This window comes from Cavia porcellus, unplaced genomic scaffold, assembly GCF_034190915.1.
Source record: "Cavia porcellus strain 051 isolate PalLab524CR breed Dunkin Hartley unplaced genomic scaffold, mCavPor4.1 scaffold_10, whole genome shotgun sequence".
Taxonomy (NCBI): Eukaryota; Metazoa; Chordata; class Mammalia; order Rodentia; family Caviidae; genus Cavia; species Cavia porcellus.
In genome coordinates this window covers 37,194,276-37,218,045 of record NW_026947493.1, presented here as the reverse complement: position 1 = coordinate 37,218,045, position 23,770 = coordinate 37,194,276, and the positions used below count along the sequence as shown (strand labels likewise).

Sequence of the window (23,770 nt, the reverse complement as noted above, 5' to 3'; positions counted from 1 at the left end):
AGGCTGGGTGAAGTTGAGATCATCCTGCTTCAGCCTCCCGGAATGCTGAGATGGAGCCAGTTTCTGCAGCTCTGTGTTGATGTACTACATGTCCGCAGAGAAGGGAACTGATCAACAGAGACGTTGCAGGTGTGATTAAGTAAAGAATCTTCCTGCGGAAGACAATCCTGGGGGAACTATATAGTCACAGTTTCATTGGAGGGAAGCAGGGGGTCAGGTTCTGAGGATGACAAAGCAGAGGTAGGAGAAGAGGGAGGCTTGAAGGTGCCACATTGCTGGCTGTGCAGATGGAGGAAGAAGCCACAAGCCGAGGATAGGGGAAGCGGAGAACAGACGAGAATGAAGCTCCCAGCAGCCATGCTGCCCTGCTGACATGGCCCATCTAAGATCCACTTCCGACTTTCAGGAGGGTGAGAGGGTAAGTCTGTTCTGGTTTAAGTCACCAGGCTGGGAATTTGTTACTAAGAACAGTCCAGGCCAGTGGTGGTAACCCTGTGGCCTCCATGCTGCAGGGGGCCAGCTCTAAGAGGTTCACTGTCACTGGTCTAGAATCTGTCTCAAGGCCCAGTTGTACCTAGAAGAAAAACGCCTGGGCACTGCCACAGCCTTTCTGGGTGGTTGGACCGGGCTGTGCTCCTGAAGCAGCAGTGTGAAGGTTCTGGTAGCTCCCCATCCTCACCAGCACTTGGTGCTTCCTGGGAAGGGGCAGTTGTAAAAGAATGAACAGGACGTGGTGTCCACGTACCCAGCTGAGGAAGGATGCGGGCTTCGGGATGCGGGCTTCGGGATGCGGGCTCTGGTCTAACTGGGGAACATTAGAATTCCTTATCCTGGAAGTGACGGGATGGGAAGTACTGATGAACTTGGGATTCCTACAGTACTTTCTGCCTGAGGAGTTAAGACCAGGGTTTAATCTGATTCACCACAGCGAGCAGTAGGGAGGGCACAGGCTGCGCAGTGTCTGCAGACTCCTCTTTGCTGAGTGCTGTGGTGGCGGGCAAGTCATGGTGCTCCTGGAACTCAGGTTTTGCTCTCTGTAAAGTAGGTGGGACCTTGGCCTCCTTGTGGTGATGGGGTCCTGAGTTCCTGCCCATAAACAGGAGTTGCAGAGTCGCTGGATCTGAAGCAGTGGTGGTGGTCAGAGGTCAGCATGCCTGGTGAGGCTCAGAGCGTTTGGGTGCTGCAAGGCCGAAGGTGTTACTCACTTGGCTGGCAACTGGCATGACTGCCGTCAGGGTCAGGCTCGTAAGTGTTAAGGCCCCAGCTCCTGAACTGTAGTTGCTTTAGAAATTATCTGTATCTGTAGGGAAAAAGAAATCCTTTACAACTGTTGGTTAGAGAGTAGGCTAGTACAAACACTGTGGAAATCAGCATGGAGATTCCTCAAAAAATTAGGATTAGAGGTCCCACTCAACCCAGGTATTCCCCTTCTGTGTATCTTCCCAGAAGGATTGAAAAACATCACACCACAGTGACATATGTGAAACCATAAGGTTCAAAATATACAATAGTCACTGTGAAATGGGAGGAAACTGTTCAATAAAAAGAAGAAATTAAGATAGGGGAAAAGAGAAAGGATAGAAGGGAAAAGAAAAAAATGCAAGTTAGTTATACCATTAGTGTCACTTAGTTCACTGAATAGGAAAGGTTGTGCTAATATTGATTGAAGAAATTTTTATGCCCATATTTTGTACTTGAGTGACTAAAGATAATGATGTGTAATTTATCAACAATTGTTACTTTTTCATTATTTTGTTGTGAAAATTTGTTTTACCTTTTCTTCTTAATATTAACTAATAAAGTAATTTAAAAAAAAAAGAAATTATCTGCATCTTGATCCATGCCTCCCTCCCTCTACTCCTCCATGACTGAGCTTTACCATGCGAGTTATAACGTAGCCAGTAAGAATGGACTTGCTGGTCAAAAGCCCACACTGTCTATGTTTCTGTGCTGGGTCTTAGCTTTTCCAGTTCTCGATTCTGTGTGTGTGTGTGTGTGTGTGTGTGTGTGTGTGTGTGTGTACCAGGAATCAAACTCAGGACCCTGAGCTTGCCAGGCACGTGTTATGCCGCTAAGCTATATCCCTGGCCCAGTTTCACGACTGCCTGCTTACAAGGCAGGCGCTTATGCCGCTGAGCTAAATCCCCAGCCCCTAGTTTCTTGATTCTTAAGAGGAGCAGTAACAGCATCTGCCTCCTGGAGCGGGGTCGATAATGTTGTGACACAGTTCTGTGGATTCCTGGTCTCTGGCATTGCCCAGTGGGTGCCCTAATCCCTGCTCCTAGCCATAGGCTGAAGGACACTGGGTCAGACCTCAGGCCCTGACCCAGCCTGCACCAGTGGCCCCTCCACTTTGAGGGGAGTCCTGCTGTGGCTCCATTTTGAGATGAGGCCTGAGGATATATGGGGCATGGCGCTTCCCGTGAGTCTGAGGCTGAAGGAAGGTACCCGGAGGTGTTCACAGCTGCGGGCGTGACTCTCAGTGGGCTGCTCACTTCTCCTGTCTCCCTTGGCAGTGGTGTTGCAGTGAGACCTCAAGGACTGTGGGCCCATCTGTCTGTCCTTCCAGAATCCACATCTTCGCTCTCACCTTGTTCCAGGACCCTCCACAGTGCACATGCCTCTGCTGATGGAGTTAGCTGTGATGGAAGCCAGAGCAGTAGCCTCAGACAGGGAGCCAGATGCTAAAAATACCTCAGGACGTGGTCTTTGTGAGTTGAAGAAGGGCGTTAAAGAAGAAAAACAAATAAATAAAAAGAGGCACAGTGTAGGTGAAAACCACCAACAGCACTGCCGCTGGCCAGTTTTTCTAGAGTGGAACCCACAGGGGTTCATCAGGTGAACAGCTAGCTTATTTTTTGTGTTAGGGCTATGTTATTTAAAGAGACCTCCTCCCTCCCCATGCCAGTGCTCAGGCAGGGAATACTGGGAGGGCACAAGGGTAGACCCCTCCCCGCTAGGATGCTCTGTCTTTGGCCCTGCCTCTCCCCCTATGTGTGTCTCTTAGCCTTCTTTTCCCAGAGCACATTGGCCTGTATCCTTAACTGTGGGTACCATGTGTGTTGGGTGTTTGACCATTCCAAGTCAGCATTTTGTGATGCCAAGTTGTACTCGTAGATGCCCCTGGTAGTTGGTGCCAGATCCTCTGCTCTTGGAATCTTTATGCTAGAAAATGATTCCATGCTGTTGGCTTCTTCCTAAGCCTTAAATACTGACTGTGTATGTACTCTGCACCAGGTCCTCATGGAACTGCATATGGTTTACTGAAATTGTGACCGAGAATAGTTTTGCATCCTTTGTCTCTGTGACCATAGCATGTTTCAAGCTCCACATAACCAAACCTACCCTAAAAAGAGCCCTGGGGAGAATATTTATTCACAGACCCAATGTGAATGAAGGTTAATGACTTTTAAAAACAGCCCAGTGACACACTGATGAGGGAACAAAGGAATTGAAGTCTCAGGAGCAGATCAAGGTGAGAGGCTGGCTTTGCTCCCTAGTGATCACAGGACAGGTCCCTTCCTTGTTACTGCTTTGCCATTTCCAGGTGCACTGGTACATTGTTGTCAGAGTGGGAGCTGGGCTCCAGCTGGTGGAAAGGAGGAGAGAGCGTGCCCTTATGTTTTTCAAAAAATTTTCATTTATTTATTTATTTTGAGATGCGGTTTCTCTATGTAGCCCAGGCTGGCCTCACACTCTATGGTGATCCTCCTGTCTCAGCCTACCAAGTGCTGGAATTACAGCATGCCCTTATTTCAAGACATAATTGAGAAGTGGCAAATAGCTGTTCTCATGTTCTGTTAGGAACTTAGGTCTGAGCTATACCTCCTTTGTAAGGGTGCCTGTAAAATGTAGTTCTTGATAAAACTTGAATACAGATTGAATATCCCTTTTTCTCAGTGCTGAGATTTACTTTAAATTTCTTCAAATTTTGGAATATTTGCATATGCGTGAGTGTCTTAGTTACTTTTTTTCATTGCTGAGACAAAATACTCGACACTCGAAGCAGAGGTTCTCTTGGCTCACAGTTTGCAGAGGTTTTTTAGTCCATCGTCAGCTGGCTTCAAGGCAGGGTGCATGGCAGAGGGGCAGCATAGAAGAGAAACAGCTCACGGTAAAGCTGGGCAGGCAGAGGGCAACCAACAGCCAGCAAGAGCCAAGCAATATATGTCCCTTATATTCCAGGCAGACTGCCCATACTTAGGGAGAGTTATACTCATACCTAGTGTGGGACACCCTTAATTCTACCCAGAACCAATCATGCACCCTTGATCCTTGCATTGAACACTTAATCCAAACATCACATCCTGTATCCAGCCATCTATGAAAAGCCCCATGGTGACCACATGAGGTTTTGGGGGATATCTAGACATAAGCCGTAACAATGAGCTATTTTGGAGATGGGACCCAAATCTAAACAGAATTCATGTATGCCTTACACACGTAGCCCAATATTCACCTTATACAATTATTTTTAATAATATTGTGAATGAAATAATTTTGTGGTATGGGATTTTTGATTTATACATCATGCTAGCACACAAGAAGTTTTAGATTTTAGGATTTAGGATGCTTAACATAGGTTGTGACTATGAAAGAAGGGAATGGATTTGGGGTACTGGGTAGCTTTTGATGTATTCTGCTTGTAAATAGTGCAGCTCTCTGTATATAATATAATGTAATATAGTGTAACACAACAGCATATCTAGTTGTTGGTTGTACAAATAAATATCCGTTGTTTTGCTTTTTAGGAAAGAAAATCTGAGCTTGCCACACGGAGTCTATGGACAGCTCCACAGCAATGAATCAGTGTGTCTGTAGAGGAATGGAAGAAAACAAGGAAAGGTAAAAAAATCTTTAAAAATTAAAAATTTGTGTTTAACAATTAAATGGATTGTAGAACCACCGAGAATTTGGAAATAGCATGGGGCTGGAGGTGAAGCCTGACAGTAAAGCACTTAAAAGGTAGACAGATATTCAGAGTTAGTGAAATGTCATGCATTTCCTTGCACATTTCCAGTTTCTTACAACAAAGGATGGATGCTACCATTAAACATGAAGAATGTTTTCTAAGACTTAGAAATAAGAGTGTAAGGGCTGGGAAAATAGCTCAGTGCACAGCACCTGCCTGGCAAGTGCAAGGTCCTGAGTTTGATCCCCAGTACCAGAAAAAACAGAAAAGAAAACCTTTCTTTCAGGCATGGTACTACATGCCTATAATCCCAGGACTCAAGAGGCTGAGGCAGGAGGATTGCCATGAGTTTGAGGCCAGTTTCAACTACATAGTGAGTTCAAGGCCAGCCTGAACTACATAGTGAGACAGTGTTTCAAAAAAAATTAGTATGAATAAAACTGATGTCCTGGAGATTTAAATATTTTATTCCAAAACTATGGCCATTCATTCCCAATAGCATGTGCTCAGAACGTTGCCTGTTTTTGTGAGTGGACTTCTGAGGGGAGCCGGGGGCAGAGCCTAAGGGCTTCCTTGGTAGCTGCAGCTGCTGTTGGAGTCTCAGGGGCTTCCTCCTCCTTCTTTATTCATTCTTTCAGGGATTGTCCTGGCAGTTGAACGCTGGTCCTGCATACTGAGCCCTTTTTTCTCTTTTCTTTTTTGGAGACAGCGTTCTCCTTTTATAGTTCAGGCTGGTCTTAAATGCACTGTGTAGCCCAGGCTAACCTTAGCGATCACAACAATCTCGCTGCCTCAGCCTCCTGAGTGCTGGGATTACAGGTACTGCCATGCTTGGGTCTGGGTTCCCTCCCTCTCCTCCTCCTCCTCCTCCTCCTCCTGGCCTCCCCCAGCCCCCACTTGCCAGGCAGGTACTTATGCCACTGAGCTAATCCCTAGCCCCTCTGTGACTTCTTTGTCTTCCTTTAAAATTTAAATTTAATTTGATTTTAGTGTTCAAGAAATGCATGGGTATATTTTGTTAAAAATAAGAATGATTGTCCCCAGTGATTCCCCATTTTCATTCCAGACCCCCACCCTACTTCTGCCCTTTGCTGAGGTGACTACTGTGGTCTACATACCGTGTAGATGTGATGCACATGGTATATATATTTCTTCTAGAACTTTCTTTGGGTGTCCAGATATTCTTAAAAAGTTTTATTTTTTCCTTATTTAAATAATACATGTTGGGGCTGGGGATTTAGCTCAGCGGCGTAAGTGCCTGCCTTGCAAGCAGGCAGGCAGTCGTGAGTTCGATCCCTGGTACCAATTAAAAAAAATACATGCTAATCATACCATGCTTGTTGATCTATTTTGTAGCCCTTTATAAATTCAGTAATGTGTCTTAACATGTCTTCAAGACAGGGCATGTGAATCCACCTTGTTTTTATGCTGCTGCAGAGTGCAGTGTGTACATGGTGAGAGGTTCTCGGTTTGCAGAGCTGCTCCCTGACAGGAGGGTGGCTGTTTCTGGGTTTTGCCCCTGTATGAATGCTGTGGTGTGCTCGCCCTGTCTTCCTCCTGGTCCATAGGCAACTTGTTCTTTGAAGTGGTTGCCGAGGAGTACGTTGGGCCATCCTGCATGTACATTTAAGATCCTAATAAATGGCCAGATTGTTCTGTAGCAGCTGGGTGCCAGATTTCCTGATGCCTGCCCTCCTGCTGCACCTTGGATCCACTGTTTAGTTCTGCCAGTCCGTGGGGCCAACAGTGGCATTTCTCCATGTTCGTAGTCCCCTCTTTCCACTGGGCAAGTTCACCATCTTAAGATGCTGGTGCCTGGTTTCGTCTCCTGATGATGCCGTAAGCCTTTGCCCTCAGAGGACCCCAGCGCACCTAGGCAGCCCTGATTCCGCAGAGGAGTAGCTGTGGCCTCGGTTTCTCTTCTGGAAAGCATCCGAGTGGGCTGCTCCAGGAGCGACATCATGGGAGCCTCTATTTTCCTTTGACCCCTGAGGGATTTTGAACAGCCCAAGGCTGAACTTCCAGACTAGGTGGTTTTATCTGCCACTGTCACTGTCCCTGGTGACAGGTTGAATAGTTACTGACTATCAGCCTGTGCCAACACGTGACTTCCTATCTCATTAGTCTTCCTGACAGCTCTAGAAAGTGGGAGGTGGTGGCGTTGCCCCCATGTTGTGCCGTAGCTGACAGATGGACTTCACTTAAAACCAGCCCAAGCAGCAAGAAGGAAAAGAGCAGCTTGGCCTCCTCATGAAGCCGCCGCACCCACCCTGTACCCTCCCCGGGTAGCAAACAGATCGCCGTGTGGTGAACCCTCTGGTAGACACAGGCTGAAGTCACCGTTCTGGGTTTGCAGTTGCCTTCCACATGCTCAGCTGTTACTTGCATCTGTCATATCTCACAGGAGCTGGTGGACTTGAAAGTGGTGGCTTTGTCCCTCTCCAGCATGTGGACATGCCCTTCCATGGCACCAGCACCTCTGTCCTTGTGCCCACGTGGAGCAGGCAGCCTTGCTCGTGCCCACCTGAGTGTTTCTCTCCAAAGGGGCTTTCAAGACCCAGCCCGGGGCAGGGGATTGAATATATTTTATTAGGATAAGGACTCCTCCAAGTTGTGGCTGGGGAGGAAGTGCCTTCCTGTGCTCCACAGATTTAGTCACCCTCCCTAATATGTTTAGCTTTAGATCTTATTCTGAGATCAAGAAATTTGGGTGTGGCTTAGTGGCAGAGCTCTTGCTAGCCCTGCATGAGGCTTTGAGTCTCAGCCCAGCCCTAAAAGAAAGAGATTGCAGACTGAGTTTCAAATTTCAAATGCCTCCCCCCACCCCCAGTGTGTTACAGTGGCATAAAGATTTGGATCTGGAAGAGATCTTAGACGCCTTGTGTTTAGCTGCTCATTACAGCTTTAAGCAGACAGGATGAGAATGAGGAAATAGTCGTCTAAGTTCAAGCCCTGGAACAAGCTGTGGCCTCTGGTCCTTGGCTTCTGCCTTTGGCTCCTTCTGCAGCAGCACAGCAGCCTCTGGTGGGTCCTTCCTGCTTCCTAGCTAGAGCTGATCAGCTGCTGTACCGTGAAGGCAACTAGCCCTTTGATGGATTAACCAGTGATTCACCTGGTAGGCATTTATGGAATACTTCGGGTGGACTGGTGACAGAAAGATGGGCAAGGTAGACCCATAAGGAAGTCAGAGTTGCATATTTCGCCAGCAGAGGCTGAATGGAAAACCTGGACTCTTCCTGGCCAGGAGATTATAATGCTATGTCTCCTGCCCAGGTGGTTGAGAAATGCTCCGAGTTAGTCATTGTAAAGCACCTGGTGTGTAGCCGGCACCCAGTGAAGGCGGCAGCTTCTATTTTTGTTTGTCTTTGGCCCTATATGGAGTGAAGAACACAGGAGTGTTTTCCTGTCAGCTCGATGGGCTTATGTTTCAGAAATGGCAATCAGGCAGCACATTTTCTCGCTCTGTGTAGACTTGTCTTTTTAGCCTCTGCTCAGCTCCTGGTCTGTAAACCTTTTGTTCCCCATTATTGCCAAGGCCATAGCACATAGTGGTTGCTCCCTAATAACCTCCAAACTTAGGAGCTTGGGAGTGGGCCCTGGATCCTGGAGGTGAGATGCTGGGACAAAGCCCATGACACAAGGGGATCACAGATCTTCGGGATCAATCCTGCTTCCTGGAGTGTGGCTCCGAGAAGCCAACCACAGACCACGCCTTCCCCTGGGGGTGCAGTTTTGCTCCCAAGACACACTGATATTTCATCTTTTAACTGAGTCACCTGCTTGTGAGGAGACCGATTCCCACGGCACTCACTGTCTGAGCATGAGCTGTCCTTTATTTGTACTTCACGTTCGGGTGGTAACCTAACATTTAGTAGGGGGTCACGAATCTAGGAGTCAGAGAAGTTGAAGCCCTGCTGGGGAGTGAAGTTTTCTGCTGCACAGAGTGATTAAGGGAGTCACAAAAGCAGGATTTAAAAATTTTTACATATTTTTGAAAAAGCATAACAGAAAAAAAAGAAATGATACAGAATTTCAAAAAAAGTAGGGAATTAACACTAGTTAATATGTTGCATATTGTTGTCTTAGAAGTTGTTCAGATTATAAAATCTAGGTACAAGAGTGACCAAACAGGGGCTGGGGATTTACTCAGCGGCATAAGCGCCTGTCTTGCAAGCAGGCAGTCGTGAGTTCGATCCCTGGTACCGATAAAAAGGAAAAAGACAAAAAAAAAAAAAAAAAAAAAAAAAGTGACCAAACAGTGGCAGCACAAACTCTTCTTTCTGATGAACTAACAGATTAGCAGTATAGTTGTCTATCTAGCATGCATATACACATGTGCATTTATATGTGTACCAACATACATAGAATCTTTTCCTTTCCCCTGTCCTAGTTGTTCTGTCCTTTTGAGTACTTTCTTTCCCTTTCATTATTTCAATTTCTATTGTATATTTAGGACCTTATTACTCTTTCAGGCTTTTATCTTTTGGGAGACAATATGATATTTATAAGTGTGAGTCTGATTTATTTCACTTATGAGATGATTTCAGGTTGCCTCCATTTACCTATAAAAGCCTCAAGATTATCCTTTTTTATAGCTGAGTAATATTCCATTGTATAAAAGCACATCTTTTTTGTCCATTCCTTGGTTAATGGGCGTTTTGGTTGTTTCCAAGATTTAGCTATTATAAATTATGTATTTATAATTTAGCTATTATAAATTATCAAAGATTTAGCTATTATAAACATGGCTGCACATACATTGCTGTGGCATGACATTTTCAATTTTTCTGGAAAAACACCCAGAAGGAGAACAGCTAGATTAAATAGGACTTCCAATCCTAGTTTTTTGAGGAATCTTCATACTGATTTCCACAGTGATTGCACCAGTCTGCACTCCCACTAGTGGTAGAGAAGGTTCCTTTTACCCCACAGCCCCACCAACATTTGTTATTGGTTGATTTCTTGATGGAAGCCATTCTTTCTGGAGTGAGGTGGAATCTCAGTGTTGTTTTAATTTGTATTTCTTGGATGACCCGTGATGTTGAGCATGTCTTCATGTATTTATTAGCCATTTGTATTTCTTCCTCTGAGAAGTGTGTGTTCATCTCAGATGCCTGTTTTTGGATTAGTAGAAACGGGATTTCTGATGTTACCTGTGGTGCAAAGAAGAGAACGTGGAGGGGGACGTCCTGCCCTTGTACGTCTTCCTTAGGGATGGACCTGCGGTAAAACATTGGATAGTGAGGACTCTGCCCGTGTTGGAGGAATGGGAAGATTCGAGTTTGTTCATCCGTTCCTCCATCCACTGCCTGGTCTGTACCCCACTTCCCAGTAGGTCTCAGCGCTGGAGGGAAAGGCTGAGGAATCTGCTTACAAGTTGTACACATGAGTCTTCTTCTCCAAAATAAAAGTCTCTGGTCCACCGGATCTAAATCAGCCTTCAGTTTCCAGTGGCAGGTGGTTCCCAGACCCCTGTGGATACCAAACCCAAGGGTGTTCAGTATGCTTTATTATAAAATGCAGTGGTATTTGCATACAACCTACACAATCCTTCTCTATACTTTATATCACCTTTAGGTTACATATAATACCTAATAAATGCTATGGAAGTACTTGCATTACTATTCAAGGCATAATAACAGGAAAAATAGTATGTACATATTCAGTGCAGATGCAGTTTTAGGGAGATAGTTTTCACCCAGTGTTGGTTGAATCTGCAAATGAGCACCCCACAGATACAGGGTGGGGGCCATTGCATGTTTGGAGGAGCTCTGGGGTCCTGACTGTGCTCATCTGTCTCCCCCTGAAGGAAAGGCCCTGTGTGGTGTGGTGGGGCTCAGCACCTGGCCAGTCTTTAGCACACAGTGGTCCTCAACCATGTGCAACTTTGGGGACTAAGTTGCTGGGAAACGGCAGTGTGTGGATGTGATCCAGGATTGGGATTTGCTCCAATAAAGGTACTTGTGTCACTCCACGCTCCAGAGCCAGCCTCACAGCTGTGCTGGTTTTGCCGTCTGCTGCTAGTTCTCACCTCCTCGGTCCACTTATCATCCCCATCTTGAGTTAGCACAGGGCTGTTTTGGTCACTGATTTTTATTAGTTCTCTGTTCACTGCCCAAAGAGCTATGTGGAACCTGCTCTACCTGCCCCATCCTCCAACCTCAGCTGCTGACCTTGAGAAGCTGGAAACCCAACAGAAGGGAGGGTGCTATCTGTGGTTTACAGACCCCGACCTATGGCTCTGTGACCTTGAGTGAGGCACGCCCCTATCTCCAAGGTGTTTTCTTGGCCATCCCAGCTGCATTTCCAGACTGCTCCTTGGAACACAGTCTCTTGCATTAATAAGCATCACAGGAAGAAAATGGAGTCTGTCTCCAAGCTTGTTTGGCAGGTGCTGGCTTGTGCCCAGTTAGATAGGGCCCTTCCTGCGTGGAAGAGTCTTGCAACGGGATCCCCCCCACCCCCCAGTCCTCTCACACAGGATCAGGAAGCCTTTACGCCTCTGCCCAGCACTTGTGTTGTGGCCAGGACATGAGGCAGGCAGTGCTGCTCTGCTGGGAGGACCGGAGGCGGAGGAGGTAAGGGGCTGGGCTGCCGTTCAGCAGCCAAAGAGGAGAGCTGGACCCAGACCTGGGCTTCTCAACCTCAAGCTCTGTTTTCTTTCCTTTTTTTCCCCTCACTAAATGAAGTCTTTATCTGACCTCATACCGGCCAAAGGCAGGAACTGAAACTGTCTTGGAGATTTCCCACGGAGCCCGTTGCAGCGGTCCCAGCTACATGTGAGGCTGAGGCAGTGTGATTACCTCAGCCCGGGAGTTCATGGCTGGCCTGAGCTCCACAGTGAGACTTGTTTTTGAGGAGCAGCAAGAACCCCAGCTTCTATCATGGAAGCAGGAGGTAGGGAAAGGAGGACTCTGTGGGGCTTTGTCTTTGGCCATGCTCACCTAGGGAGCAGTGTGGGTGGGACGGTGACACCTGTCTTGCCTCCTGCCCTCTGGTGCTGGGTGGAGGCCAGTGGAGAAGTAAATCTGTAAACCTTAGCGTGTGCGGGGATCCCATAGGAAATTCCTGCAGGGTGAGAGCAGCACATGCTGTCCGGCGGTGAATCAGCTTTTCCAGTCCAGGCGCCAAGTGCGGGCCTCAGCGAGCTGTGCAGGCTGCCGTGGTGGCCGCTGAGCCCCACCTGCTGGCCTGCTCCGTTCTGGGGCCAGTGAGCTAGACATTTAGACGTGCATTTACTAAGTCCTGCCTTGACCTAACGTGTTCTGCTGGGCTGTGGGCGTGGGCCGTCTCATCCTAAACTCTTCACCCATGTAACTACTGTTTTAGTTTTCGGTGCTCTTTTGGGGGGGCCTTAGGGACAGTATGGGTTTTTAATCTAATCAAAGCAGGTGAATTACACTTTTTTCTCATTTGCTGCGTCAGTCCTGTTTTTGTTGTTATTGTCTCGTGGATGATCTTTCAGGAGCTGTGTAATGTCTACTTCATTCAAGAAATATTCCTGCAGTGTGGTGCTGTGCCAGGTCCAGTCCTGAGGATGAGTGAACGGAAGTTTAACTTCACCCTCAGCCACACGCAGGCTCTGAGGCGTGGGGACGTCAGCTGCTAGCCTCACAGTCCTATGGCAGTGTCCTCAAGGTTCTGGCCATGGAGTTACGGGTGGGCTTCTTATTGTGTCTGTGCTGGGACCCAGGACCTTACCACTAAAATACACCACTAGCCCCATAGGTGAGGTTAGTACCTGCCATGCACTTCCCAAAACACATGAGGGGAAGGCGGTTTCTTTTGCAGTGAAATCTGGGAAAAGGTGAGCATTTTATTTTAGGAAGATAATGGATATTTGTGGAATGGTGCGTAAAACCTCTACTGTTGAGCTAGGAACATAGCTCAGTGGCGTAAGCACCTGCATGATCAGTGTAAGGTCTTGAGTTAGATTCCCAGTACCCCCCCTCCAAAAAAAAAAAAAACCCACAAAAAAACCATTACTGTTGTAGCAGGAATATTGTGCTTGTAAATAGAGGCATGTTTTAAAGTTCTGAAATGGATAAGAGTTTAATCACTGGAATCATTAACAGCCTGTTAACTTTTTGATCTTTACCATCTTATTATACTGTTATCAAAGAACTAGCTTTTGTCTTGTATTTTATCTATACAATTGTGTATTTGGAAGATATTCAACTTTCCAGGAAAGCTGAAGTAATATTGCAAATATTTGTTAGAACATTTGCCTCATCTCTCCCCTTTTCTGTGTGCATGCGTGCGTGCGTAACAGAGAGAGAGGGATGTACTCCCAACCATTTGGAAGGGATGTTTGGACCTTCTGATACATTATTCCTCAATACTTTGGTCTGCGTCTCCTACAGATAAGGATAATTTCTATCAATGACCTGTTTTATTCACCTCTGTAAGTAATAATAACTTTGTCATAGCATCTACTGTCCACTCTTCAATCTCTGTCCTTTTTCTGAGAAACCCTTCATAGCTCCTTCGTGTCCACCACCCGATCTGGGCCAGTGCTGGCTGGTGTAGCATTTGATTATCGTGTCTCCTCAGGCTCCTTGGTCTAGAGCAGAGTGTGCCCTGACTTTTGCTGTCCAGGACTCTTGCATCTTGCAGAGGTGCCTTACCCTGGGGCCTCCAGCCCTGGGCCTTGCAGAATCCTCAAGGGCAGCCTGGAGGCTGCACTGCAGTAAGAAGGCCTCGGTGGCAAGGTCACAGCCCCAAGGTTGCAGTGCTGAGTGGACAGCAGATGAAGGGTCCACCTGCATTTGGTTTGATTTACATCTGATAGACATGTTATATTGGCCAGCATTCTAACAATTTTAGGGAAGGAAAGTATTTGTAGTAATAAGAAAAGGTGCCTCATTCTATCACAGGACTTGGAAATATTTTTAAAGCATAGAAAAACGCATATACAGGTACTGCTCCATATATATATATATATATATATATATATATATATATATATAATTTTTTTTTTTAAACCACCTGGTATTCCCAGGCGGTCTCCCATCCAAGTACTAACCCTGCTTAGCTTCTGAGATCAGACGAGATTGGGTGCATACAGGGTGGTATGGCTGTAGATACTCCACATATTTTAAAGAATTTCCAGATTGATTGTGTTTGGGATAGACTCTACAGGCCCAGGGCCAAGGGTCACTTGTCAGAGAAAGATCCCAGCCGGTTTTTGTTGCTGTTTGTTTGTGGATCATTTCTCCTTTCTCCCTCTTCTTCCTGCTGTCCACTCCCCTCCTCTTTCTCCTTTTTTTCTTTGTTTTTGCTTTTTGTGGCGGTTGGGTAATAGCCCAGCCCCTCACCTTAGATGCTAAGCAAGCATCTACTCTGGGCCTCTCCCTCCCTCTGGATGCTGACTTGAGTCAACTTTGGGTAGAATGTTCTTGGCATCAGACGTTCTGATCTCTGTGTGATTTATGGGTGGAAATAAAATCCCAAGGTAAGAAAGTCATGGCAGGAGGGAACGCTGCAGAGTGATGGGTCCCCAGGTGTGCACGCAGGTGCGAGTGTGTACGGATGTGTTATTGTCTCCAGGGAGTGTGCCACAAGCAGCATCAAATTGCCACAAGAAATGAACCCTGTGTCAGTTTGGAGAAGGCATGATCAAAATTCAACCCAGGAAACCTATTTTGAGTGTGTGCTTGGTGCCAGGCCTTGTGTTGGGTGCTGTGAATGGCACAAGCTGGTGCTTGTGAACCCTGCAGTCCAGGAGAACGGAGTCCTAGACCAGCCATTCCCCAGGGTGAGCTTAGGAGAGGGCAGTGTTTGGTGCTCCAGGGACTTTGGGTGGACCCCATGTTTTCCTAGGGAGGTACGAAGATGGAGCACATGTCAGGGGTGGCCAGACTTCCTCAGAGGAAGTCTGGGTGTGTGCACAGGCCCTGAGGCTGGAGAGTGTGATTACTGGAAGACTCTCCGACAGCTCAGGATGCTGGACCAGGAGTATGAGGGACCCTGAAGGCTGGGTCCCCAAGGCTTATAGTCTATGTAAGAGTTCCTGGGGGACCCCGGAAGCATTTTAAGTAGAGGAGTAATGTGATCAGCTATGGATTTTGGGAAAGACCTCTGGCTAGGTTGGGAGGGAAGCCTGATGGGGATGTTTAGCCATCTGGGAGAGAGATGATGGAGGTAATTATCATCCCTAAGAATAGCCTGGATACAAGTGGAGAGATGTAGAAGTAAATGAAAAATATTCTGAAGGCAAAGTTGAGATTGGATCTAAGGACAAAGGAACCCATCCATCCATCCACCATTTTTATTAAACCCTTTCTGTGGCCTGGGAATATGATTGGCTTTGGGGCTGGGATAGGGCACTGAATGGGACTGATGCTGTGGTCCACGAATTGAGGGAGATTGCCTGCTGCTGGGAGGGGTAGACTGTGTAAACCATATGTAAAGCAGCAGGTGTTGGTGATAATGTTGGGGGAAGGGTACAGTTGGGTGAGGGGCTGGAGGGTAAGGTGGAATTCTAGATGGAGATGGGAGGGCTTTTAGAGATGTTTTGAGAGAATGATATTTGAACACAAATTGAGTGTTGACAGAGCGAGCTCTGAGGTCTTGTTGAGGAAAGTCATGGCTGGCAGAGGGGCCAGCATATGCAGAGGCCCAAGGGCAGGAAGGGGCCGAGCCTGGGTGTGGAGCAGCAGGCAGGCCAGTACTGATGCGGGACAGTGGGGCTGTCCTGTGCAGAGTCTGCCGTTACCGAGGGTCATGTTTTGAAAAGTATGACTCCTCTTTTTGTGTTGGCAAAAGAGAGGGACTTGCTGGGCTCCCACTTGCTGGGACCAGAGGAGTGGACGGTCTCAGGAGCATGGGTTTCAGTTACCAGAGCTGACTGAGCCGAGGTGAGACCTGGTGGACCATGTCTGTGTTTAGTGAGTGAGTGTTTCAAGCAGTCTTTCAGAGTTCACCCAGGCAGAGACCAAGGAATATGGCAGAGAGCAAGGACTGTACTTTATAGTTTTTTATTTATTTAAAATAATTTGTTGAGCAAGTTCCATCTGTGTTGTCCAGGTTGACCCTGAACTGCGTTCAAGTGCTGTCTGCTTTTGCCTCCTGAGTAGGTGGCGTTGCAGAAGGAATGTGTTGTCAGGACAGTCATTTATGCTAGTTGGATCACCGTCATATAGTAGTGTTTCTTTTTTTTTATTTGTTTGTTTATAAGGAAGCTGTTGATTACTACTGTATTTTATTTTATTTTTTTATTTTTTAAGATACTATGCAGTCTGAGCTGGCCTTGAACTCATTTTGTAGCCCAGGCTGGTCTTGAACTTGTTGGTGATCCTCCTGCCTGAGCCTCCCGAATGCTGGGATTATAGTCGTGTGCCACCATGCCTGGCAAACTACTGTTTTTTATTGATAATGATTGTAATTGAAAAATTGAACAAAATTGCAAAATTGTCCTATTCTAATAGTTTTGCAGATCTTTATTATTATTATTATTATTTTGTCCTTTTTGAGACAGTGTCTTGCTATGGAGTTTAGGCTGGCCTTGAGCTCACTTTGTAGCCCAGGCTGGTCTCAAACTCGCACTGATCCTCCTACCTCAGCCTCCCCAGTGCTAGAATTACAGGTGTGAGCCACCACGCCCAGCTCTTATTATTTTTTGTGGAGAAGGATTTTCCCAGACATATAATCATATTGTCTACAAGTTAATAAAATTTTGCTTCTTTTCTATTTTAATTGGTAAACTTTTTTTTTCCTTTGTCTCATTGGACGGGCAGTTGCTTCCTGAGCTGTGTTAACCTGTGGTGTTATCGACCTTGTACTGACCTTAGTTTTCCTTTGCTAGAGCTATGTATCTCTTAAGGAAGTTTCTCTTTGATTCTGTCTTATTAAGAAAATTGTAAGTCAGGAGTTAATGTTGGAAGTTAATAAGATTAACATTGAAGGAGACGTCTTTGTTTTATTTCTGAATTTGTATATGTATTATTTAGGTAGTATTGGGGATTGATCTTGGGGCCTCAGGCCTGCAGGCCACAGCGCCAGCCCAGCATCTGGTTTTGCTACGATCTTCTATTTTGATCCAGCTAGTGAGATGAATTATTTATATCAATAGATTTCCTCATATTGACCCATCCTTTCATTCCTGGAATGAATCAAATTTTTTTGTGAACTGTGTGTATTTTTTAATGAAAAAGCATTTTAAGCTACTGTCTGTCTTTTAGATTACTGTCCCACGAGGGTTTGGCTTGGGGTGCGTGTGACGTAGGGTCTTGCTGATGATGCAGCGTTACTCTAGTTTGAGACAGGAAAGCTACAGAGATGACCCAACTTGAACCATTGGGATGCGCAAGGTGCTCTGGCTGGGGGCCTCCATTGCCGCTTGTAACATGGAGATTTTGTGATTCTCTGTGCAGTAGTTCCATTAGTGAGGGTTTGTTTTTGTGGTTGTTGCAAGGGATAAAAGTACATTTCATTAGGATTAAGAAACAGGAAATGTAATGGCCCACGGAAAGGGAAGGTCTGAGAGTAGATAGCTGCGGGCCTGGCTGGACCTGGGACCTGGTGTCATCAGGCCCTGGTGTCCCTCTGCCTTCTCTTGGCTGTACTTTCTCCTGTGTTGGCTGCATTCCCAGGAAGGCTTCCTGCAGTGTTATGCCCAGATCCTGCAGGCAATCTCCGACGGCTGTGGAGGGAAAGCAGAACTTCCTGAGGGTACCCAGCGGTGTTCGGCACAGCCCTTGCTCTCTGCTGGGATCCAGAAACTTGAGGGTTGGGATGAGGATCAGCCTCTCAGAACACGGGGACCAGGAGTCACAGGACAGCTGCAGTCCTACACACTGCAGGCTTCCCACATCCCTCTGGCCAGGAAATCTCCCTTCTTTTGTGGGTCCTCACTGTTCTTTCTCAGCTGAGAGAGGAAGCTACGCAGGGCTAATCCCTGGAAGGAGGATTTCCTGTCCCCAGCTAGAACTGCAGGTCTTGCCTGCTGGAACTGGGAGCAGAGAGCTACAGCTTGCTGCACTGAGGGTTGACTGTAAAGGAAGGATTCCTTGCTCATGACCTCCTCCTAGGCACCATCATCATTTACACCACCAAGTCTGTGTTGTCCCCTTGTCAGGAGGAGCTTTGAGGGCACATGTGTTTGAAAGCAATGTCTTTGATTGGATGTTAGACATTTTATGTAGTATATTTAAAGTTACAAAGTTTTGGTGGTTTTAATACAGCAGAGTTTTGCCTGGTTTGATTTGTAATCTTTTATTTTATATTTTGAACTGAGGATTGAACCCAAGGTCTTCATCCTCAGCTACATCCCCACCGATTTTAAATTTGTTTTTGTTTTTACTTTTGTTTTGAGAAGACTCTCAGGAAGTCTCAAAGTCATCCAGGCTGGGCTTGGACTTTCAGTCTTTCTGCCTCAGCCTCCAGAGTGCCGGAGTAATAGGCATGTACCACCTCACCTGGCTTGCTTGTTAATTTCCAAGCACTTTTTGCCTTAACCTTTATGGAAGTGTAAGCATACTCCTGTGTGCCAGGTTAAGGCCTGGACAGGTTCAATGAGTGCCTCTGTGTTTCTCCCCGCCGGATCTGTGTGCAGTGCCTGCCCAGATGCTCTAGCCGGCCCCATCTAGCCTCTTCTCTAGCTCCTCCTTCCCCTCCACTCCTCCTCTCCTCCCGGGAGCACACAGAGGCTGAGGGGGCCTGTGGTCTCCCTGCCATTGCCTAGCCTCAGGCTCCACACAGCTCTCTCTGGGTGCACAGACGTAAATCTAGGGACAGAGTTGAAAAGCTGCTGGGAAGGACAGAGGGAAGCCACCACCAGGCGGAGGAACAGCTGCCTGGAGGCCACTTGCTGCAGACAGCTGGGCATGCCCAAGGTCCAAGGGAGGCACAGGAGGAGCCTAGCCTCTTACAAATGAGGAGAGCCAAGTCCAGAGGGCAGTGGGATTTGCTGAAGGTCATTGGCCAGTGCAGGCTTGAGGCTGGGTAGGTGGCTCCTGGCTACAGCCCAGCCACCCACTGTCATCTCTGCCACCCAGTGACACCAAGTATTGTAGTCACTGGGCTTGGTCATTCTCATCCCTTGGTCCATAATTCTTTTGATTTTTTTTTTTCCCTTGGAAAATCTTAATTTCTGCGAGAGATTGCCTGTATAGTAGAAGGAATACCTGACTTTCTTAGGTTCAGATTCCTGCTCTGGTTTATGACCTTGAACAGGGACATGAACTTCACAAACCGGGGTGTCTTCATCTATAGATGGGGTAATATCAGTCCCGACGTCATAGGGAGGTTGTGGGTTCAGTGAGATGATGCGGGTTCCCTGCTCAGCACACCGCCTGGCAGACGCTATCTGTATATACAGCTAACAACAGGGACATGTTCCAAGGTGTGGCTGTTTGCATGAACGGCAAAGAATGTAGTTACATAAACGGAGACAGCCGTGAAGTCCTGGGCAGTGCAGTCTCGAGGACCCACTGTCTGGTGTGCAGTCTGTCCGTGACCAGATCAGAGCAACTTCATGTGTCATGTGACTGTGCTTGGAGCGTCAGCTAGTAGCATTTGTGGCCAAAGTGGGGGAGGTGAGACCTGACACAAGGCTACAGCTTCACTTCACAAGAGAAGTGTTTAGCTTAACTTTATGTTCTAAATTGGCTTTGATTGGTGATGGCCTGGTGGGGAACACAGGCTCTGAAACCAGACCACTTTGGTTGTAATCCTGACCGCACCGCCAGCCAGTTGTGTGAGCTGGAGAGAATCCTTGACTGCTTTTGATTGTATTTCCAAGAATGTACAATGAGGCTAAGAATAGGCCCTACCTCATCGGGCAGTTCTGAGATGGAATTAGATAAAGTGCGTAGGGTACTTTCTAGCCAAGTGTCTCAGCTGTTGGGTAGTAAATTACTACCAGCAAATTGGCCTGTATTCTCTTTGGCTGGTAACATCTTTAAAGTTTTTTTTTTTTTTTTTTAAATCACTGGGGATTAAACTGAGGGGTCCTATTGCACTGAGCTACATCCCCAGCCTTTTTTTCTTTTTCTTTTTTAAATGATGTCTTGCTACCTTAAGTTGCCCAGGCTGGGCTTGAAATTTGCGACCCTCCTGCCTGAGCTTTCCAGAGTCCTGGGATTAGAGGCGTGGGCCACAGTGCCTGAGGATGTTGAGTGTCTTGAGTGAAGTTTTGCCTAGAACCGTTTCCTTTGTGTGCTCTGTGTCTCCCTGGAGTCTTTTGAAATCTTCCTGCCCACTGTGTTGGTAACAGGCATGGCAAGGGCCCACTGGTGCTGCCCTGGTGCATCCTCTGGGAGCCGTGGAAAGAGGTCAGTGGCTCTTGGTGAGGTGTGAATGGGCTGCTCTCCTGGGTCCAGCCTTTTGTCCAGTGGGAACAATGTGGCTTTCATGGGTGACTGGCTCATCCTTGGGCACCTGGGAAGGGGCCAGAGTCCAGTCAGTGGGAGCTAAGGGTCTCTCTGTCATTGTTCTACAGGAGCCAGGGCAGGGAAGGTTTGTTTCTCTGAGACCCAAGGTGTCCAGTTAACCTCAGTGGATCGAGTTGAGCCACTGAAAGGCTGTGAGAAAATGAAAGGTGCTGGCTGGGCGGCTCCGCTTGTTTTAATTTAGCAAAGTGCTCTTCCAGCTCTCAGTTGGCCCCTTGAGCTGCAGGGACAGTGCCAGTTAACCCACATTTAGTAGGGAACTGGGTTAGTGGATGCTCTCTGTCTTCCCCCAGCACGGCTGGCTGCTGGGGCTCTTCCAGGGCTGGCACAGTTGCAACCATTTATGCAGGCCGGGCCGGGTGCTGCCCTCTGCAGCAGAGGGAGCCTGCTGGCCATGCAGCAAAAGCAGGGCAGCTTCCTCTGGCTCTTCCTCAGGCCGTCTCCTCTGTGTCTGTGCAGCTCTGTGGTTTGGGGAGCTTCAGCACAGCCGACTGTTAGGTTTTGTGTTTGTCCTCCTGTGCTGGTTCCCCTCTCCTGGGTGCCAGTATGGATTTCCTTTGTCCACAACTTCTCTTGGTGTGTGAAAGCTTCCCGTCCTCCCTCCTCGGGCCTCACTGTGCCTTGTTTCAGGGGCTGGGACCCACAGACAGTGATACAGAGACTTCCTTGTCCCCTCGGTTCCCACCAGCTGATGGGCAAGGTCGTTTTCAAACTCGACACCTGCTTATCAATCCCGCCAGCTGCACTCCTTGGAGATGGGCCCCCATCCAGCAGGGGAGACGGAAGGGACTGGTGAGTGGGGGCAGGGCAGGGCAGGGGCGAAGGACATTTGGGCCTGGGGGGGAGGCCTCGGTGTGAGTTGCTCCCCAGCACGCTGCGGTGGGTGGGAATGCCCTGCCCTCACAGTAGCGATTCCCTTCAGGGCAGATGGAAGGAACGCAAGCTTTGCAGGCAGGATGTGTGATCCAGGGTCCTCTGTGCTGAGTTGTAGACAACGTTTCCCCAGAAAGCAACTTCAGCCTCCTCTCTGCCACTTAACTTCTGGAAGCACTGTGATTTCAGAGACTGTTGAGTGACACAGAGATCAGAGTGAAGCGTGGCCTCCAGTAAAGGGGACGGTGGCTCGAGGACAGAATGTGAAAGTTGTCGCCCCCTTTCCCTTGCTGGCTGAGTTGGTCCCAGGACCTCTGAGGACAGACCTGGTGGCTGTCAGGCCCTGTGACCGCAGGAGGTGCCTTTTTATTTAAGGGTAGCTGCCTGTAAGTGAGAATTGGTGCCAGGTATAGTGGCACAGGCCTGGAATCCCAGTAACTCAGGATGCTGAGGCAGGAGGGTCACAAGCTGGAGAGTCTTGGAATCCCAGTAACTCAGGATGCTGAGGCAGGAGGGTCACAAGCTGGAGAGTCTATCTCAAAGTCAAAAAAATAAGAAGGGCCGTGGACGTATCTCAGCACAGTGGGCTGGTGGACTGAGACCTTCCCTACCACTGAACACATGGTTTTGAACCGTGAACCTGCAGTGGTGAAAGGTTCCTGGCTCCAGGTAGGGGTGGATCCGTATCAAGGCATCTGAATTTACATAATCTGGGAACCGCTTCAGGATAATTTGAGAATATCCTTTTTTTTTGGCTGGGGAGGTGGCTCATGGTAACTGCTTGCCTGGGATGCACAAGGCTCTGGGTTCAACCCCTCCCAAAAAATTCGCTTTGAGATTTTATAAATACGCAGACCATATGGATGCCTTCCTGAGGCAAGAAGTTCCAGAACTTTAGTTCTGTCAGCTCGCTGCTCTGTCCATGTTGGGCTGTGGCAGAACAAGCCTCAGAAGCCAGCAGGAGGTCCACTCCTGGCAGATGAGAGGACAGACGTGGGCTACCTTGTGTCCACATGGGGTTCCTTGGCTCCGCAGTCCTAGCAAAGTAGCAGCCACAGCCCTCTGTTAAACAAGTGGGTGCCACTGCACTCCAGTAAAACTTCATTTAGTTAAACGTGAGCACGACTAGATGTGGCTTTCAGGCCGTAATTTGCCAGCCTCTGCTCTAGATAATAACTTCAAGTTGCTTAGTAGACTTTTGCTAAGATGTCATAGGTTTAAAAAATTAAAAGTAAGTTTTATAAATTTATTCTTTATTTCGTTATCTTTTTGAGACAGGGTCTTGCTATGTGGTTCAGGCTGGACTTGAACTCACTTTGTAACCCAGGCTGGCCTCCACTTGCGGTGATCTTCCTGCCTCAGCCTCCCTGTGCTGGGATTACAGCACTACCATGCCTGACCAATAAGCACTGTTAATTAGTAAGGATTACAGGAAATTTCCATCTTGCATTGGTATGAATATGCATTTTAATTATTTTAATCAAAATGGTACTGTATATGCAGCATGGTTTGCTTCTTCCCTCCAGAATCCAGAATCCGGGGGTGGGGGGTTGGGGGGTTGGGGGGCTTGGGGTTGGGCACAGTAGAAGCCATGGTGGTGGGCAGTAGGGGGAGGGTGTGAGTTTACTGAGTGCCTGAGGCTGAAGCTGCTGCCTCTGGGCCTAGGTTGAGCCTCCGGGCTGGCTGTGCCCTGAGGCCTTGGAGAGGTCTCTCAGCTGTAAGATGAGATTTCACCCTATGCATCTTCCATGGTGGCTGTGAGGATTAAAGGTAAGTCAGCGGTCAGTGGTCAGCATTGATTTGAGTGCTTGTTGGCCATCCCTTGTGGTAGCTGTGTGGTCATATTGTTCGTACATGGTTCTTGGGTTTTGAGGTGGGTCCTGCAGCACAGACTATACTGGGACAGGTTCGTGGCCCCAGAGAGGTACCGGCCCATCAGGCCCGTCAGCACGGGTGTGTTCCTCCTGGCCATCGCTGGAGTCGGCATCCTCAGTGGGCTTGTCACAACCTTTTCTGCTTGTCACAACCTCTTGCCTTCCCTCGGCCAATCAGAGGCTGTGCTGGTGCTGAGGGGGTGATAGAGGCGCAGGGCCTGCAGGGACAGGGCTTCTCCTAAAGCTGAGGCAGCGATCCCCTCACAGCTGTAGGGTTGAATGTGGTCATCTTTCTATGGATGAGGAAGTCAGTCTGAGGCACACAGCAGGATAAACGGTAGTGTTTGGACACCTCTTTTGGTTTTGGTTTTTGGGGCACCAGGAATTGAACTCAGGACCTCATGCTTGCCAGGCGGGCGCTCCATCCCCGGCCCCTGGACACTTTTCTTTCTGAGCTCCCATCCACACTTGTTTTTGCGTTGGTTTTGATTGAATTTCTCAGCCTCCATACTGCTGACCTTTGGAATAGGGATTCTTTGCTGTGGGAGGTGTGCTGGGTCCTTTGGGTTGTTTAGCAACATCCATGTTGTCTCCCACTGGGTTCTAGGAAGTAGCACCTCCCCCTGATTTGTGGTAAACAACAGTGTCCCCAGATACTGCCATGGATCCCTGGGGTGGGGGAGGGACGCAGGCATTTCTGTCACACCCAGCACACCAAC

At 47.9% G+C, this 23,770-nt stretch overlaps 1 protein-coding gene across 3 annotated transcripts in view; it reads left to right on the top strand.

The window, feature by feature from the left end:
• Positions 1–23,770, top strand: part of Arhgef3 (Rho guanine nucleotide exchange factor 3) — a 277,874-nt gene that overhangs the window by 26,085 nt on the left and 228,019 nt on the right. For all 3 annotated transcript variants that reach the window (XM_063257324.1, XM_063257325.1, XM_005008261.4), the window contains exon 2: positions 4,752–4,845. In XM_063257324.1, the coding sequence (XP_063113394.1) occupies positions 4,784–4,845 (62 nt within the window). In that variant the 5' untranslated portion in view covers positions 4,752–4,783. The remainder of the gene's footprint in view (positions 1–4,751; positions 4,846–23,770) is intronic.